General features: G+C 32.6%; 1 protein-coding gene across 5 annotated transcripts in view; it reads left to right on the top strand.

Moving 5' to 3' along the window:
* LOC111053899 (PDZ domain-containing protein 8) overlaps positions 1-17,350 on the top strand; it is a 60,955-nt gene extending 43,605 nt beyond the window's left edge. For 4 of the 5 annotated variants that reach the window (XM_022340835.2, XM_022340836.2, XM_039432920.1 and 1 more), the window contains 2 exons: positions 14,623-14,823; positions 16,172-17,350. In XM_022340835.2, coding sequence (XP_022196527.2) covers positions 14,623-14,823; positions 16,172-16,396 — 426 coding nt within the window. In that variant the 3' untranslated portion in view covers positions 16,397-17,350. Of the gene's footprint in view, positions 1-11,002; positions 11,019-14,622; positions 14,824-16,171 lie in introns of those variants that run through there. The other variant, XM_039432921.1, reaches the window with a different exon arrangement.
* The last annotated feature ends 2,016 nt before the right edge of the window (positions 17,351-19,366 follow it).

Below are 19,366 nucleotides of genomic sequence, written 5' to 3'. Positions count from 1 at the left end.
AAAGAGCACGCACATGATTCAGTCTTAGAGGACTGAATGACGAAGGCTTTGTAGCCAATTTTGAGACTGAAGAAATTATTGTCTATAATAAATCATACACATCGTATGTACAAATTCGGGGATCAGTGCCGATAATCTGGGAGCAGCTTGGAATCAAGGTTGGATCATAAAAAGTGAGAATTTTCAGGGAATTCCTACCTACCGTCATAACTTACCAAAAGCATGTGATGGATTTGAAAGAAAAATACGGTCATCAGGTTTTCGTCAATCTGTTGAAATAGTCTCTTAGTAAAGAAGGAGAAGCACTGAGGAGCCAGGCATTTGAGGCTCATCACACCTACTTGCCAGAATAAGACATTCCTTTTGCATCATTTGACTAGCATCTAGAAAGCAGGGAGGAAACTCTGAAGTTCCTCAACTAATTGAAGAGCAAAGTTGATGATCATATGCAAGCTCACGGCTTTTATTTCAAACATTGGGGGAGGAATAGGAAACAAATTGTATTGAATAAGGCACAATCAGAACTAACGGCCTCGATTGTCTTGACCGTACTAATAGTGTGCAATCATTTTTTGGGCTTGGGATGTTTGAAAAGCAACTGGATGTGTTGGGTCTGCTCCACTCACAGAACAAGAATCACACGCTCAGTCGCTTCCGAGAAATATTCACGCAGCTTTGGGCCGCCAATGGAAATGAACTGAGTAGATTTTCGACCAGTTCTGGAAACAGCAACAACTCCCTACTGATGGATGTTTCACGTTCAGCTGCCGAAACTCAATCAAAAAACACACTCTTCTATACACAAGCCAGCAAGTAGCAATCGATCTACTAGACACAAACAAGCAAGAAGTAATCATTCTTCTACTTGGCAATGCGGCTGCTGGTGAGTTAGCTGACAAAACTAGATGTCTTCTGACACCATCTGTTTTCCATATTGAAACGCTTGTTTTAGGAGAGTTGATAACACGGTCGCCAATCTACACACAAACCAGGAAATTGAGAATCTCGGTAGGCACATATAAGCTTGATGGAGAAAAACACGTTGGTAGCATTGTGTTCAAGTTAGTGTTATTTGCCAACTGGCTCTTGGACTGTCACAAAACACAACAACATGGATGAGCTGATCTCAATCCTCATCCAAAACTGAGAATTGGGACTTTTAACTTTGGTACTGAGATCTTTGCCATTGGAGTGCAAGAAATTGTCGACTTTAACGCTGCCAATATTGATTGCGCTTGTTCAAAAAATGTGAAAATTCGGGCGCCGTTTTTTGGAAATGATGTGCACCTATAGGTCGTTGGTAACTCAATTTCTAGGTAAAGGAACGGACTCACTGGTACTATGTCCACGGATAGCTATTTTCTCTCTCAGCCGATAGAGCTTCAGGTTTGTTTATGTGCACGCACAAGTAACATTTATAATATCACAGTCTGGGAAAAAGAGATAAGGCCGATAACCTTTGCCCAAAGGTGTGTAGGTAGGCGCTGTGTGAGGATGTAAAAGAGAAGCAGCTCGAATGGTTCGGGCATGTCACCAGGATGGAGAAATGTAGAAGGGTAAAGCAAGTGGTGGAGGCCAGAAGATAAGGAAAAAGGAGGAAAGGTAGACCGATAATGAATTGGGAGTGCTACCTTGAATGGTGTGTAGGTAGGTGCTGTGTGAGGATGTAAAAGAGAAGCAGCTCGAATGGTTCGGGCATGTCACCAAGATGGAGAAATGTAGAAGGGTAAAGAAAGTGGTGGAGGCCAGGAGATAAGGAAAAAGGAGGAAAGGTAGACCGATAATGAATTGGGAGTGCTACCTTGAATGGCTGAGGATTGGGAAGCGTGGAAGAGGATGCGCCGAGGCTCGGGGACCCCTTCACTGTAATGGCAGGTTGGGAAAAGAAAAAGAAGATGAAAAAGAATCTCAATGGAACAAAATAATGTTTGTGTTAGCTGGGCAAATTCAGAGAAACACATTCCCGAGAGAGGAACAATTATTAACATAATACAATGATGTCTGTCAACTTGAACATTTATAATAAAATATAATTGAAGAAAAATAATTCAATAATAATATAATAGATTTTTAAAATACAGAATAAATAAGTTGTGTGGTTAGTATCAGTTAAAGGAGTTGATATAAATCTAAATTGGAGTTATAAAATTAGATAATTAGCCTATTATGAAATAACTTACCACCTCTGATATAGTGAGGTCCACGTTATAATGACAGTATTTGATCAACTTTGGTTTTGCTATCATTGTCTTGTTTTGGTTTGTCTATCATTTGACAAAGCCGGTGGTACTATCCTTTTCTAGGTCCACAACGATGCCAATTATGTTTTCGACAGTGTAAAAATATAATTACTTGATGCAGAGAATCGGCATCGCTATTCTTCTATCTTTATCCACTGTCATTTATAACGTGGACCTCACTATAGTAATAAGACATCTGACCAACTAATGATTTACAATAGCTGATTATGGTGATTACAATCTAGCCAGAGGTGTTGAGCATGAAATGCACCATAGTGAGGAGATTCCAGGGTGGAATGTCGGTGGTCCCAAGTATAGTCTTGATTCTGTCCTTGTAATTTTTGGTTCATGAAAATAATTATTTCTGAAAGGTTTGTGAATTTGCCACTGGATATGATGTATATGCATCCGTCCAAAGTTGTATGTCCATCCAATAAGGGTTTGATAATAATTAATGTGAAATTGCATTAAAATAATTTTTATTTGAGAACTGGTTTATCCTGAATTTGTTATGAATATAAGTTAGATCTGGTGGAAGTGAGGGAAATTTGTTTAGTATAAATTATATTCTGTCCACGAATAAATAAATAAAATTTTGGGGGCTGATGTTTTTTCTACAGTATTGAATGGAAAATTGATTCTGCCAAATAAATGTTATTTGTGAAATTATATAAATTTAATCTCGTGTTTTACATGTCATATCAATATACCATTTCGTGAAATGATTGGGAATCTATTACGAAGAAATAAATGACAGTTTCCTACAAGTTTAATCAACTATGTCATGAGCATGAACCCTTGATCGAGTTCTTCGGAATCCCAAAATATTTCATTTTACAAATACGGTACAATAAATTGTATTCTACCTGTTGCAATTTTCTACAATCAAAACAAAGTTAGTTCAACCTTGGGATTTTTCTTGTTCTATTATGAATCTTGCTTTGATAAAAATTGAAAAATATTTGATCCTTGGCTGAATCCGATCAATGAATTGATTATTGTTATATCAATAATAATTATCATGGCACACATAATACTTTTCTCTCCAAGATATTGTGATGATATGGTGATCTGATATTATACACATGCTGACATTCAATGACTATGTTTATTTCTATCAGTAAATTTTTCTCCTCTTTTGGTTTTGGACTTTTGTAAATTATTGCCTGTACAAACTGCTTTTATTATCACTGATTTATTGATAATATTTATCTGATGCAGCTATAAAATGGCATCCTCATCTTATTAAAACTATCAAATAGTTTATTTTTCGATTTGTTAGTTTCAGAGGTGGCAGGCTACCGTACATTTAATTTACAAGAAAATTAATTTTGAAGTAAAAGACAAATTAGTTTCATCCTTAGATTCGATGTGTAGTGTTTTCTCAATATTCTTTTCAACTTGAATCGGAGATATTTATTTTATAGCCTTTATTTCAAGATTAACTTGAATTTCAGCATTAAATTTTTAGATAAATGACTGTGTAGAACAAATAATACAGTACTTGGAATAATGTGTACAGTATTATCTATTTTGTAAAAACGTATATGACGTAAAAGTGTATACGCATGCAAGCCTGCTCACTTATAAGTAAATGCATTATAATATAGCATTTATATAGAAATGTGCTGCTTCACAAACATAATAATAAGACAATACCACTGATGGTCAATTTTTAATTATTTGCGCAAGTAAAACTTGTGATCCCTTTCCACTCTATATTGGTAGAAGAAAAATCGATTTTTTCATTTAGTATTTTAATGAAATTGCATATTGATTTATCCTATATTATAAAGTAGACCTTTCCGAAAACAAGATAACTGAACTGAATTCTTCAGCAAGCTTCAGATCGCTTATTTGAAGTCGTTGAATATAATGTACTATTTTAACTCATTGAATAATATTTTAGTAATTATTATAGAAAATTATTATTACCAGTTCTATATTTTTTAGTACGGTACTGGTGCTAGTTAGTAATTTTCTTTAATAATTTAACTTTCAAGTAGCCCCATTAAAATACTTTATTAGAAAACATTTGTGTAATTTTTCAAATAGTGTGTTGGCTGACTTGATTATAACTGGAACTCTTATCAGTTATGGTCGATAAGGAGGATATTTTGAGGGAGATTTAGATTAGGTATATTTCAATAATTGTGCACGGTAATACAATATTATATAACCGAAATGTTCGCCCGGTGACCAAGTTAGTACTAATGGTAGATTGAATCATATACCTACGTTATTGGTACCGTGTACTAGACATCCGATTTTTTATCTCTGTGAAAAATTTATTTCGATATCCGTTTATATTAATCTCAGCTAAAATATTATGATTTTCAAGTTGTAACATGGTCGTAGATAAAAATGAAGTAAATAACAGGTAACAAAAACAGTCAACAGCAATAAACAACATTTACTACAGCATTTATACAATACATGTAAGCTTCGCTTTCAAGACAACACAAATCTTGCTTTAATGTTTTTATTTTATTGACATAGTAAACGTGTTTATAAAATAATTAATCTTGGCACGCAAACAGATTTACAAACAATTATTGACAATTATAAGCTATATTATGTTTCAAATAATTGAAAACTTTATGTTTGAATAAGGTTATATGACACATGGTTGAGGGTCAGTTGTAAGAGAGGGCCTGTGCCCTAACTTCGCCATCCTTATCTTAAAATGAAGGAATCAATTTAATTCAATGCACTACATCCATTATCGGAGCTCAATACCCAGCATTTTCATTTCAATTTCCAGTCCAATTACAGAAGAATCACATCGCTTCTTTCACTTTTTTATTTCACTCTGTATCACTTCAAATGAATTATCCCCATAGATCACTCTTCTCTCTGAATAACTTTTGATCATGACTCCGCATTACCACTGAAGCTTTACGCTTAGAACTAAAATACAGGAAAACACTTCTCAGGCGATCAACTATATTATACTGTAGGTAGGATAGAAAAAGTTCAATTTCAATCAAATTCAAAAAGTGAGTGATTTGACCGCACTGGATTATTTGCTAGCACCTATAAGTAACTTTTATTGTAGACATTGATATACTGTAGAAATCATATAATATAGCAGTGCAGCATGGAAAGAGATAGCCTACATTAGCTTACGCCACCACAATAATTATATTCGCATGTAGTAGAATGTATTTTTGAAGCTTCTGTAGCGAAAAAGCTATTTAAATCTAAGCAATTCTTAATCAATATGCTTAGAATTTCCATTAGTTTTTTTTTGCAATTGCATTGAGCCCGCTTATATAGGCTGACGAAGTAGTTGAAATTTGAATTTATTTTGCAAAAATATACACTCTAAGTTGAATGATAGAATATCCCATATACAGTATAATAACTATTATAGTTACTTTGAGCTCAATTCTAATAATTTCTTCACTAAATATCACCTCTCTATCAGAAAAATATTTTTCACACATATGCGGTAATTTGACAGAACAGTTTTTCTCAGTCAATGCGTGAATGAAAAATCGGTATTTACATAATATTTTGGAAAACGTTGGCCCTGTATTATGTATTGTGAGTATCACGTATCTAATATATCTATGTAGGTAACGAGAGCGTGGTATCCCCGATGGAAGGATGACCGTTTATATTGGTCAGCACCACCAAAATACGCTCCAAGTCCTCCTAACTCACCTCAAACTGTTCGAAAAATTCAGCAAATATTCACCTCATATTTCTCAAGTTCAAGACTCATAAGAGCGTCAACTTTCGAAAGAATGTTTCATTCATGCTGTGCTAAATTAAATGAATTCCTCATTCATGTCCAGTTGTTCAAAAATTATTGTTAGTCATATTTTAAGAAAATTCAGAACCTCAATAAAAGTTAGCACCCTAACACAGACTTCACTAGGTATATACGTGAACGAAGTTATGAAAATAACTTACTTCTTCAATTCATACATATAGAGCAGGTAGCCCGGTTAAGCAAGAACTCAGAGTAAGGTAGGTCTACACATGATCTTGAAATACCTGCAGGACATTTCTTATTGTTTTATTTATTTTTCATCTCAAATCGATCTTGTTTTAGGATAATAAACAGTATTTTCAACTATTTGATGAAAATTTCCAAGTATATTAGAAGAAATACTCGATTTTTCAAGCACGGTATTTGTTTGAATACCCTTTACTTCAGATATTACAATAAATGTCCGAGTTCCTCCAAATAATTTTAAACTTTTCACAACCTCAAATAACCAGATAGCTTGACAATTTTTTCTACATTATAAGGCTAGCTTCACACGCATTCGGTTTCATTCGGTTCGGTTCGTTACCGAAAACGAATGAGGCTTTCATGATACATGTCAGGTTTTAATTCGTACGGTTCTTATTAGGTATTTTCTTCTAAAACACAGCTGTGTTTGGATTTTCACAGTTCATGCTGATATATTTAAATATAACAGCTGGTGTTAAATTGTAAGATGTTATTTCTTGAACAACAAAATTCTAAAGTTAATTAAAAATTGTGAATTATTTGAATAGTTTCTTTTTGATTATGTTAATTTTGGATGCTCAGAGATTATTTTTTTAAATTGAAAATTTGTTCCTTGCTTTGACACATGGTATATAAACTTCATCTCTTCTCTCCATTGAAGAAATCCCTGAGTTTTAATTTATATCTTTCATATTTTTTAGCAAACTATTCATTGAGAAAACAATGTTCCTGTGGCTAACAGAAATGAATTGACCATATGATTTTGACTTGGAAAACTTTGAAACAGATAATCACGATATCAGGTTAAAATGAAAACAAAAAAGGCAAGCGTGTGTAAAAGACTTTGTTTTTTCCTGTTTCCCTAGCAACGAATTCGATTATGAAGAAACTATTCGTGTCGAGGGGGCATTCGGTGCTATGCGGTTGCTATTCGGTACCGAATTCAAACCGAATCATCGTTTCACACTTATCGGAATTTGCCGAAAACGAACCGAACCGAAAGTGTGTGAAAGTAGCCTCTCGCTAGCAACGAATTGGAACCTGATGGAATTTATTAGAGTCAAGTGGGCGATCGGTTCTATGCGGTTTCTATTCGGTACCGAATTACCGTTTCACACTTATCGGAATTTGCCGAAAACGGAACGAACCGAATGAGTGTGAAACTAGCCTAACAGTTTACCTTGAAGTGCTGCAATTTGACGTGGCAACGTATCAAAAATTAGCTATAGAAACTTCTAATCTACCATCCAACCGAACACAATCTCAATACAAGTTAAAAATTATATTGCGGTACGACAAAAATAGAATAAATTTCTACGGTATCTAAAATATATATGTCTTCACAATAAAGAGTGGAATTGGAAAAATTAAAATGATAATGTGAATATTTATACAGGATATGATAATAGATTTTATACTAGTGTAGTTTTAAAATGAACTCAAAGCTCTAATTATTTAAATTTCGTTGTTCATTGCGACCTGTTATGTAATTCAATTTTCTTTTGTCTTTTGCAAACTATACTTCAACTTGAATTAGGGCTCTCGAGTAGCAATCAAGATTTTTAAGTTAGTCTTTTCCAAGTTGTGTGACATAGAGATCGTTGGATGAATTTTGTTCACAAATTGGTTTTTGAACATATCTTGAGGATTAATTCATTATTGTTATGTATTAAAATGAACAGTACGCTTTGGGCTTTGCCATAATAAATAATTATAGGATTGTACATAAAAAATTTGTACATACATATTGTATTTGTATACTATATATTATTAATAAATGAAATATAGGCAACCAAGCTTTGATAATAATATTCAAAATTGTTGAGTTTTGTCGTATTTTTGCAAAGAAATTGATTGTTTTAATGTAAAAACACTTTTGCAGCTGCTTTTTAGACATCAATGAATCTCACAAGACTAGTCATTCGATGCATTTCTAGTCCAATTTAGAGATGAACTGGAAGTCACTTGTATGATACAACCCAACTAAGTGTGTAACCCTCAATAAATAATTACATCGTCGAATAAAAATAAATAAATGAAGTAAGTTAATTCAAGAAGATTGATAAAAAATCAACAGAAATCTAAAAGTTGTCTAGCTTATTATTCTAGAAAAAATTAGTTTGTAATCTAAAGTAAAAAGAGATCCAATGTAAGATTGTACATCAGCAGATACGTATATTTTCCCTAGTACCTTCCTTATTATGCCAAAACATTTTCTGAACTTTCTGTTCATCATTAACCAATTTTCAATTGCTCTGTATTTTCTACACTCAGTCATGTTCATGAACCAATGAGCAATATTCGTTTTGGTCCCCCCCCAAACATCTATTAAAAAAAACCGTTCCATGTTCATTATTTGAAATTTTCAATTTATTGTTTACATTGCATAAGTACAAGAAAAAATTATACATCCATAATTATCAAATTAACGAGAACAATAATTATTATATTCGTGCGTAATTGAAAAGAATGATCATTTTAACTGATGCTATCATCATACCAGTATTGTAGTATTATTATAATACAATAATTTATAAATGCATTTAGAAATTAATGAATCTTTTTCATTTTTTTATTTTATCTTTTGTAGAAGTACATTAGGTATTCAATTTTCATGAATAACATACAGTATTTAGTAAGAAGGTTTAAAACGATAGAGTAGTATATCTAATTTTCGTACATGGTATACATAATGAGAGTATTTATTCATATTGAAGTTTTGGCACTGCTTTCGAATCAAACATCCTCCAGTAGAAAAGAATCTGTGATCCTAGTCAATATGTAAATGTAAACCTTAGATTGTTTTTTTGCGTATGGTATAAAAAATGACATTTATTTTCAAAGTAGATGATCGAATGTAATCATTTTTAATTGATTATACATGATGTATACAATTAGTTTTATAATTAAATATATCATATTCAAAATTTATCTAGGATATAATTTATGTTTTCCTTTTCCTTCACATGAGTAACTAGATTATTTCTATCATTAACAAGCTATTGATTTGATCCTTAAAAATTACCACCAATAGCTTGTTACACTGCTGGTTCAGTGATCAACTTTATATTTTCCAGTGTTTTTCCTTATCTCCTTGGAAGGATTTTTCATGGTTGATTACCACAAAAGTAAAATTATTTACTTGTTCAGTAATGAGATGGGATGATGACATAATCTTAAATCTATTCGAACACATCACGACTATTTTATCCATGAATAGATAAATAAATTCCGACGTCAGTCTATCAGAGATTAACAGCACCTTATGAAAAAGAAATGAAAATGAAAAAATCTTTATTAGGCGGAGTTGTGTCCCTTATCTGACTGGCACACTGCAGTCCGCAAATTTGTAAAAATAATCCCATATTGAATCTAGTCTCATCATTTAAACTTTTTTAATGCAGATCTGGCTGCAAAATTCTGCATCATGAAATGAGTTCTAAAAGACAAGGTCTACATGCGTTTCATTCTATTCAGTTTCAAACTATTAGTTCCTGATAGCTTGATCTATTTAGCTTAAATGTCATAATTCTCTGTTTCTTAACTTGTATGAGAACAACAAGAAATTGAATGAAAATGAAATCATTCCCTTTGAATTGAATGTAATTTATTTTCAAAAGACAGATATTATACAGGAGAAGAAAACAGACAGATTAGCATGTGCATTTATAAAGAATTCAGTATAATAATCTTTATGTGAAAAGTTACTGATATCAGAGTAAAATGGTACCTGCAAAGGTGAAAGATCTTTTATGTAAAGGCTCAAATCCTATATGAGTCATGAACAATAATATTATCAAATCGTAAATTTTGAAGAGAGGTCTTATACAAAAAAAGAACAAATAAAATGCTAACTATTAACATAAACAACTTGATAAGAAATGAAAGTGACGCACTTCCATTTTTAATGCTATTAATTTCAAATCAATAATTTACCTTTACAATAATTCTTGTTGCTCAATTGAATGATGAGAATTTCTCTGAGAAATTAAGAACTATTTCTCAAACATTGGTATAGCATATCACCAAAGCAATACAGTAGTTCCGTGTAGGCCTGAAGTGATGCTTAAACTTGGTCGAGGTCTAATATTGTAAACTCAAAATTTTAATTAATACTAGCAATAATTCATCGAGAAAGGCATCACTTTTTGTCTATCGTAATAAAATTATTAGAGACAAACTCATTTTTGCTTAGAAGCACAAGCATATTATTAATAGCAAACTTTATTTGAAAAAAAATTAAAATACACCTAAAGATGTATAATAATTTCTGGGTAACCATCCCGATTATTCAAAATCATCATTATTTTTATTTCATTGTTGAGAAGCTTTTTAGGTGAAAATTATTCTAATCGAAATTTCCTGCCTTCACGTTATTATGAAACATGATTCCATTACAGTCATTTTTACAGATATTAAATCCACGAGAAATTGTTTTACTTCTTGATGATTCCATTTACAGTAAGTATCCTCTTATCATTCTGAGAAAAATCAGTTATGAAAATAAAAAATATCTTATAGTAGCCTACTATCACATTCTTATCTTCAATTATTCCCATATTAATTTTCATTAACAAGCTCAATTTAAGTATTATAAAATGCATGTTAATGCATTCCACCATAGATGTAGCTCGCATGCTATTCATCAAAAGATCCTACCTACTACGTAGATGCATGAGATCTTAATATCAGATTATCTTTGATGGTGGTTTATTCATTTTAACTTTGAATTCTGTCTTTTCTTTTTTCCTCTCTGTCCTTTCGAACACTTTATCTTGCTCTACTCCTACACCAGGACGACTAAAAGAGAAGTAAGTTTGTTATTTTCTTCTCTAGTGCCTTTCGTTTAGTATCCTCTCCCGTCTTCTAAATAAATCTCAAACATATTGTAGGCCTACCTAAGCTATTCAATTACACAGGTAAAAGGTACATTGTCTACGGGACTAGAATATCAACTTGTAAAAGATTTCAGAGGATTTAAACAATTTTTTTAATGGCTTAAAAACATGTTTTATATTGCATCTAATCCCTTAAAAGTAAGAAATGTAATCATTACAATTCGCTGTTATAAAAGTTTCAGAAATAAATAGTATAATTTTTCAGTACCTATTGACTTTATTAAGCTGCGTTTTCACCAAAGTTATTAACAAAATGTTTATTTTTCTGTCCTTATAGATTCTATTAGATTAAACACAACTTATCATATGTTCATCATGTGTATGATAAATTATGTTTAATCCAATGGAATCTATAAGGATGGAGAAATAAACATGTTGTTAATAACTTTAGTGTAAACGCTGCTTTAGGGATGTAGATATTGAATGTTTTATTTGAATCAATAAACTTCCCGATATTGATAGAACTTAAATTATACAATTGAAGAAACAGAAAAAGATTTTCACTATAATACAGTCATATTAATTGAACTAATCAAATAATTTTAACAATAAATATACTAAAAACCTTAAAATGTCAAAAATATCACTTATTTATTATAAAATAACAAATGTTTCGACACCAATGGTGTCATCAATCAGTCTGATGATCAGTCTAGACTGATGATGACACCATTGGTGTCTAAACATGTTTGTTATTTTATAAGTATATATAAGTGATATTTTTTGACAAAATCCCAGTGTTTTCATTATGGATAAATAAATATCACAATATCTCACTAGCAACAGTATCTGAAATAAATATACAATAATTATATAATATCAATTATTATTGATAGCATTTTATTCTGTACCGTAACTATGAATATAAATCATTCCATTTCTGAATTAGGGTTTGCATGAGATCATAATTCATTTGAGATTTTCTTCTTCCCAAACTGTGCTAAGCTTTACAACTTTCTCCTTCTCACCAGCTTATGAACATTGATTTTCAAAAAATATCTGCTAAATAATATATTTCACATGCTGATAATTGGTGCACTGTAAAAATGGGTACATTTCGGTAAAATTTCAAAAAGTTCATTCAATATAGGTACCGGGGTAGTCGACTACCTACTCATATTTCTTTCAAAGTTGATTAAAAATTATATGTTTGATTTCATAATCATTGCAAAATATATTTTTTCGAAAGATCACATTGATTTTATGATGTGGACCATAACATGCTTGTATCATGATTATAATTGAAACATTGAATAAGCAACAAAAACCATCAGTTTTCTCGTAAATTTGGGGTTCATTGGTTTTTAACCAATAATTTAATCGTAGATAATGATGATTAATTAAATTCCATAATACACGGTAAAAGCGATTATTAATTCAATTCTATAATACGGTAAAAGTGATTGTATGCCTTGACGATTTAAGCATTTGAGATTATAAATGTAGATAGCCAATTTTTTCATTAATGAATGATTTTATAAATTCATCACTGGTTTCTTTTGCACTTTGGGAAACATATTTTTGGGATGTGAAATTTTGCGCATGTGGACCAAATTACACTACCTATTAGTTTTCCTTATTGTTCATTGTAATTACCAAAGAAAACAGAATGGAGAAACAATAACCTGATCAATTCACATAAGTATTGTCCAACATACTTATTCAGTCATTTCAATTAGAAGAATAGAAGAATGATCCTTCAAAGATGAAAAGAATTTTCAGTAATTTTAGAATTTAAATCCCCCTGCTACTGTTTATTGCACTCTTTTCTTGTCGGTGTGCGCAAAATATACTGTCCACCTCCTGTAACTTTATAATTATGTATAAGCATGTAACATCGTATATTTTTGATAGAGAATTTTACTAATGTTATCAGTGACACGTGATGGTAAATTAAATAGACAACTAAGAAATATCATTTCCTAATAAGAATGGTAAATTTACTCTTATTAGGGTAAAAAGTAAATTCGTATGACCAGAGAAAACTCTATAATGATCTGCTATTATTAATTCTGTGGTATGACTTTTGTTGGTAGGGAGTCCCTTGCGGGAAGGTCCCACCGCCTGAATATATAATTTAAGCCGTCAATAGGCCTTACGAATGTCATACTTCAGCCGGGACCGACAGTTAACGTGCCCATCCGATATCACACAAGTGATCTGGTTAAAAAACTCTTGGTATTAAGAGGGTTTGAACCCGGGATCTCTATGCTGCTACGCAAGCACTCTATCCACTAGACCACGGATCACTCCCTTATAATTAGGGTTAAAACATAGTGGAGGGGCGAAGGTATAGTGTATCAGATAAGGTAGCTGAGAGTTTTGAAAATTTGAAAATAATGCTGATGAATCAATGTGATGAATCAATAATATTGGAGCGACTATGGTAGGATAGAAGCATAGAGAAAAGATAGTACCTATAAGAAGAATCCCATATAGTAGGCTATAGGTCGTTTATGTTCCAAATTTCAAGCCGATTTTTGTCAACTCAAACCGATTTCTGTCTACTATCGTTATGTCATCTTTTCTCTGTGGTATAATGTAGAAGAAAGCTGAGACATTTGGATACATGTATTATTTATACCCTCTTTTCTGCCTTCTTAAGGTGCGTACAGATTTACGCGCCGCGAACATGAGCAATTCACTTTTAATCAGCTGATGCTAAGCTTTTTATATCGGTAAGATACAGATATAAAAAGCTTAGCATCAGCTGATTAAAAGTGAATTGCTCATGTTCGCGGCGCGTATATCTGTACGCACCTTTAAAAATACATTCTACATTCTAACCTTCGTGGCTTCACTATGTTTTGACCCTAATGAATGAATTTATTGCCAAATACAAGAAATATTTACAGATAAAAATAATCACTAAAATACAATAGTTTTTGGCGTGACTGGAAAAAGAAGCCTTGAGCTCCAGCCACGAGTTCTAAAAATAAGAAATACGTTTTTTAATCTAATAACAGCAGTAGAAATGATACAATTCTGTTGATGGATGATAATCTATGGATGTTGAACTTTATCAATAATACAAGTACTTGATGAACAAATTATAAGTGAACAGAAAAATAATATAATAATTGTCAAATAAAAAGTGAACTTAAAATTTTTGGAAAGTATATTTTTCAGTTGCCTAAATGAAAAACTAGTTGCCTACCATCATGTGTCACTAATAACATTGGTGACAATTAATTCTCTATCAAAACCTTCGCCGCCCCACTATATGTTTTGACCCAAAGTGATTAGCATCCCAATAGCCGGTGAATAAAATATATTCAAGATGATCTTTTTAATTTTCTCCTACTTTTTCAATCTGTGATTCGAAAATGGTTTGTAAACTTGATGTTACAATAGGCAATAGCCTAGTAACACAGTTATCAATAAAATTCTATTCTTTCCAATTTCACTTTTACTAATATTATAGAGTAAAGATACTGTTCAATTATTTATTTATTATCTGCTAATATTGTGAATGACGTGGCAATTGAATTGTTGATGATTTTTGTCGCTTCTGAAGACGTCGCTAGCGGACGGAGCGGCGCTGTTCGCAGTCGCGGACGACGGCAGCGGTCGCGACGAGATCGGCGCCGCCCTGGAGGCGCTGCTGTCACGTCCCCATCACGACGACGAGCTCAGTCTTGACGAGGCCAAGGCGTCGGGACGCCAGCTGTTCGCCGACCTACCGCCCGACGCCAGGAAGCAGCGCATTGATGCAGTGGTCAGTCATAATTTCAGTCAATAAGTGGCATACATATTAATTACACAGATCTGGATAAAAACTGATTCAAACTAAACCTTCAAACTATGTTGATACTCTTGACGTTGTATATAAAGTTTTGAAGCTATTGCTTCATGCTTTTGCGTATCAACATCTACCATGCTTTTGCGTATCAACATCTACCATGCTTTTCGTATCAACATCTACCGTTCTCATACCTATTGTGCGGTGAATTTTACCATTATACTTTTTTAGAAGTGATGAAGGTTAGAGTGTACAGATCGGTGGTGAGACCAGCTATGTTGTATGGTGCGGAAACCTGGCCTGTATTAAGAGGCAAGAGAAGAAAATTGAATGGAAGTGGCTGGAATGAGAATGCTAATATGAATGTGTGAGGTCACAAGAAGGGATAGGATTCGTAATGAGATGATTAGAATAGAGCTACTTAAATTGTTCAATTATTATAGAAATTACTAGTACCCTCTTTAAACGTTTTTTATAATATAACTAATTTCGAGCCCTCATGCCATTCGACACTTGAAAATTACTCTTTTATATTAACACAACTAGTTCTGAGCACTCATGCAATTTTGACACTTGAAAATTACATGAGTGTTCGTAGATAGTTGTGTTTGTATGAAAAAGTAAGTTATTAAGAGGGTAGGCCTACTATAGAGAGGTCCACGTTATAATGGCAGTGTTTGATCAGCAATGGTATTTCTATCCTTGTCTATCATTTAACAAAGCGTATAGCGTTATCTCTTTCTCGCTTTACTCTGTTGCCAGATCGTCTTTTAACAATGTAGAATTAATAATTAATTAACAAAATATTTCATTTTAATTGTGAAAATTCATTATGAAATTATTGAAAAATATAATTTCTAGCTCAATTAAATATAATTGATTATTTTATAAGAGAATTAACCGTTAATATCACATCAATAAACCTGTATCAGCTACCGTCTATAGAAGGCATTGACAAGACATCGTTTTTCTCCCATCTTTCTCCACTACCATTATAACGTGGACCTTACTATAGTAATCTATAATATAATTAAGGAAAGAACTGGCTCATACACGTACGGGATAGGAAATTCACGAATGACGCATCATCACGTCCGAACTACTTAACTGATTAACTTGACATTTTTCATATAGATTCCTAATTTATCGAGGATGGTTATAGATCTATTTCAAATTCTTCAAAATTTTAGTACGACAAGTTTTCAGTTTGTCAAATTATTAATTAGACCCTTGCGGAGCATGGGTTACCTTCTACTTTCTATAATAATCAAACCGTAACTCAGTGAATTTCTGAACCGATTGAATCGCACCTCTTCTGTTACAGATGACAAAACTGAAAGTGGCGATCGACGCTGAAAGCCATGTGCACAAGAAGCTGGCCCAAGAGGAGCAGGGAGGCTGTGACTCGTCAGCCAAGGCTCGCAACGCGTTCCTGGTCGGCAAAAGCGAGGAGAAACTGCAGGCCATGACAGTGCTGATGCTGCACTTGTGCGCCGGTCTGCAGGACGCTCAGGACTGTGTCCCCCCACAACAAACTGACAAACCATAAGGCAACGTTTTTCTTCAGGGAAAAAGGAAAAACCTGGATAAGCTCCAGATAGCACAAAACGTTTTTTCAACGTTGAAATTTGGTTGTTATGGTTGAAGACCGTTAGAGGTTGAATTCTTCAACTTCATAATTTCAAACCCTTTTCAATGTTTTTTCAACTGGGATTTCAACCTTTATGTTAACCTTAAGGTGCGTACAGATAAACGCGCCGCGAACATGAGCAATTCACTTTTAATCAGCTGATTATATCTGTATTTTTACAGAAACGGTAAGATACAGATATAAAAAGCTTGGCATCAGCTGATTAAAAGTGAATTGCTCATGTTCGCGGCGCGTAAATCTGTACTCACCTTTATATTATAATTTAAACTTCTCCAATCGTTACACGATCCTTTATGACATCATCCTCGTTCTCAAAGTGATTTAACTTATTTTCAACCACTTTCAACGTTGATAATTACGTTGATTCGTCTGACATTTTAACGTGTTTTTGAACGTTATTTCAAAGTCTGTGTGCTACATGGGAGGCTTGGATAATGGGTAGGATGCTAATAATGGAAGATGAGATTTTTTCCAAGTTCCTGGTGAACTGTACCCAGTCATGGTTCTGTATAGTGAGATTTTCTTGAACTGTCAGCATTGGTTGAATAAGAAGCATTGATGATATTTGTAAGGAAAGCTGACAGTTTCAAGTGCATCTTAATGAGATTTACTTTCAACTGTCAGCATAACTTGAATAATTGGCATTGATGATATTAAATATCATATAATATCAAGACATTTTATAAGTAATGTTAACAGTTGACAGTGAATCTCACGATAGAGCCGTCTGGCAAATAGGCCTACACAATGACCTTCTGCATTGATATAGGCTACAATACTTTTTGAGCATTATTTCATGCCAGGTGGTGGAACACTGCCAGTACTTTGTAGAACAGAAAACAATTATATTCTCTAAAACATAGATTTTATATCACAAATTAGTCCGATATGGTAATCTTCTATATTCAGCTAAAAATAAGGTGAGATTTCAAGTAAGTTATGTCTTCAAAAACATCTTCTCTTATCCTTTTCTTTAGAGGTTTACTGTTACTATCTCTTCCATCCTTTTTTACACGATTCAGATGTGAATTGCAACAACGAAAAATGAGAATACTGTTCACAAAGGGTGTAATCCAGCTGAAAATCCTTTTATATTCAGCTGAAAAAGAGAAATGATTTTCAATATCTCTCTATGAATTTTTCTTTACTGTAATTTTGTTTCAATGGTTCAGTTTGAATTTGAATTACACACCCAAAGTAAATATATTACTGGCTACTGTTTAACACTTTGAGTCGCAGTAATAAAAGATACTACTGAGATTGAATAATAGAAAAGGGTACTTGTTGTCTACAACTTCTATTGAAACATGAATGTATGTGAAAATCCCGACATGAATTTATTATTCCTAGATGCCTATTTCCATCTTTATAACTTATGGGCCTCAGTATGAATAAGAATGGCTGAAATGTTGTACAATTCTACAAGTTAGTACGGTAGTCTATAAATATAGAGTGTGAAAAAGCAGTAGAAACTATCACATCAACTGGATCAATATATCGTTATAAATCACAACAACTGTGATTTATAAATTATTTATTTTATGGTAAAATCAATGAATAGCGAGAAAATTATAGTATTTTGCTAGATCACATCCTCATTCTCCTCAAAATTTATGGAGGTTATTTCTCCAGCAGTCCTATTGATTCATGGGAAGCAATAATTTATTCTCTTATCCATACATTAATCTCTGAATTTACGACAATACTTTATTCAATTTCAACCACTATCAATAGAAATTGATACAACTTCTACTTTCGTTATAATTTTTCATCAGACCATCCACTGGAAACGAGAAGTAAATATTATTATTATTATAACTTCTTTCTACTTTTTCTCGTCATAATTCTCAAATTAATGTTCCAAAGAATAGGTTTATGTTTGTGGTTTTCAGCTTGAGTCAGCAATACTTCTTCTACTCCACTTCTATTAACGAATTTAGATGTGTTTTTAATATAAAACTGATATTCTTCAGTTGTCTATGAAAATAACTAAAAATATGAGTTTAGACAATTCATCGTGTATCGATTACCACCACTTTATTAAACAAAACTAATTAGTTATGGCTTCATAAAACCCAAGTAGAAGCTTCGTAGCCACTAACAATAGTTCTAATTATATTTTCAGTGCCTTTTTCCAACTTGATAGTCAAACCCCACTTTCCAATTATCGCACGGTTTATGTACTATATCACTTCAACACTATATACTTGATAATATGGTAATTATTCTGATAGACATGTAATAGAAAAATCAGTGCTAAGAGATGAATTTTTTAATTGTGTCAGAATAATGGGAAACGCATTATTACATTTTAGCTGGTCTTTTCAAAGTTTTTTTTAAAACGATTAGTATTTAAGCAACAAAATGTTCGCATAGATCTGAGCTGCTTGTTTGTTCATTAAGCAACTTTTGTATTTGTGGCTTTGATTAGACATCAATTCAAGATGTACGCCTAAATATTTATAAAAGTTTTATAGTGTAGTATATTATTGATAAGTAGAGGTTTATGGATGTTGAAATAGTTATATATCATAGATAAGAGTAATTTTCATGGTCATGGAAACAATGTGTAGTAGTTTAAAATGAATTTCTTATTCATGAATAAAACATCAATTTTCAATGGGTTTTCTATTCGTTTCATTTAAAAAATAGTTATTTGTATATCTAGAGTGAAAAGTACGACTTTTTCTCCCTGTGGGAAAAAGTTTGAAGCCCGAGGCGAAGCCGAGGGCAGCAATTTTCCTGAGGGTGAAAAAAATATTTCAAACAACGAAGTTATATTTGTTATAAAATTATAACAAATCAACGAAGAGTTATCATGTAGCTTAGGAACCGGAGTGATGATAATTATAATAGTGACTAAAATAT

The sequence above is a fragment of the Nilaparvata lugens genome, chromosome 7 (genome assembly GCF_014356525.2).
Source record: "Nilaparvata lugens isolate BPH chromosome 7, ASM1435652v1, whole genome shotgun sequence".
Lineage (NCBI taxonomy): Eukaryota > Metazoa > Arthropoda > Insecta > Hemiptera > Delphacidae > Nilaparvata > Nilaparvata lugens.
The sequence above is the reverse complement of the archived record's forward strand: the minus strand, read 5'-3'. Positions and strand labels throughout refer to the sequence as shown.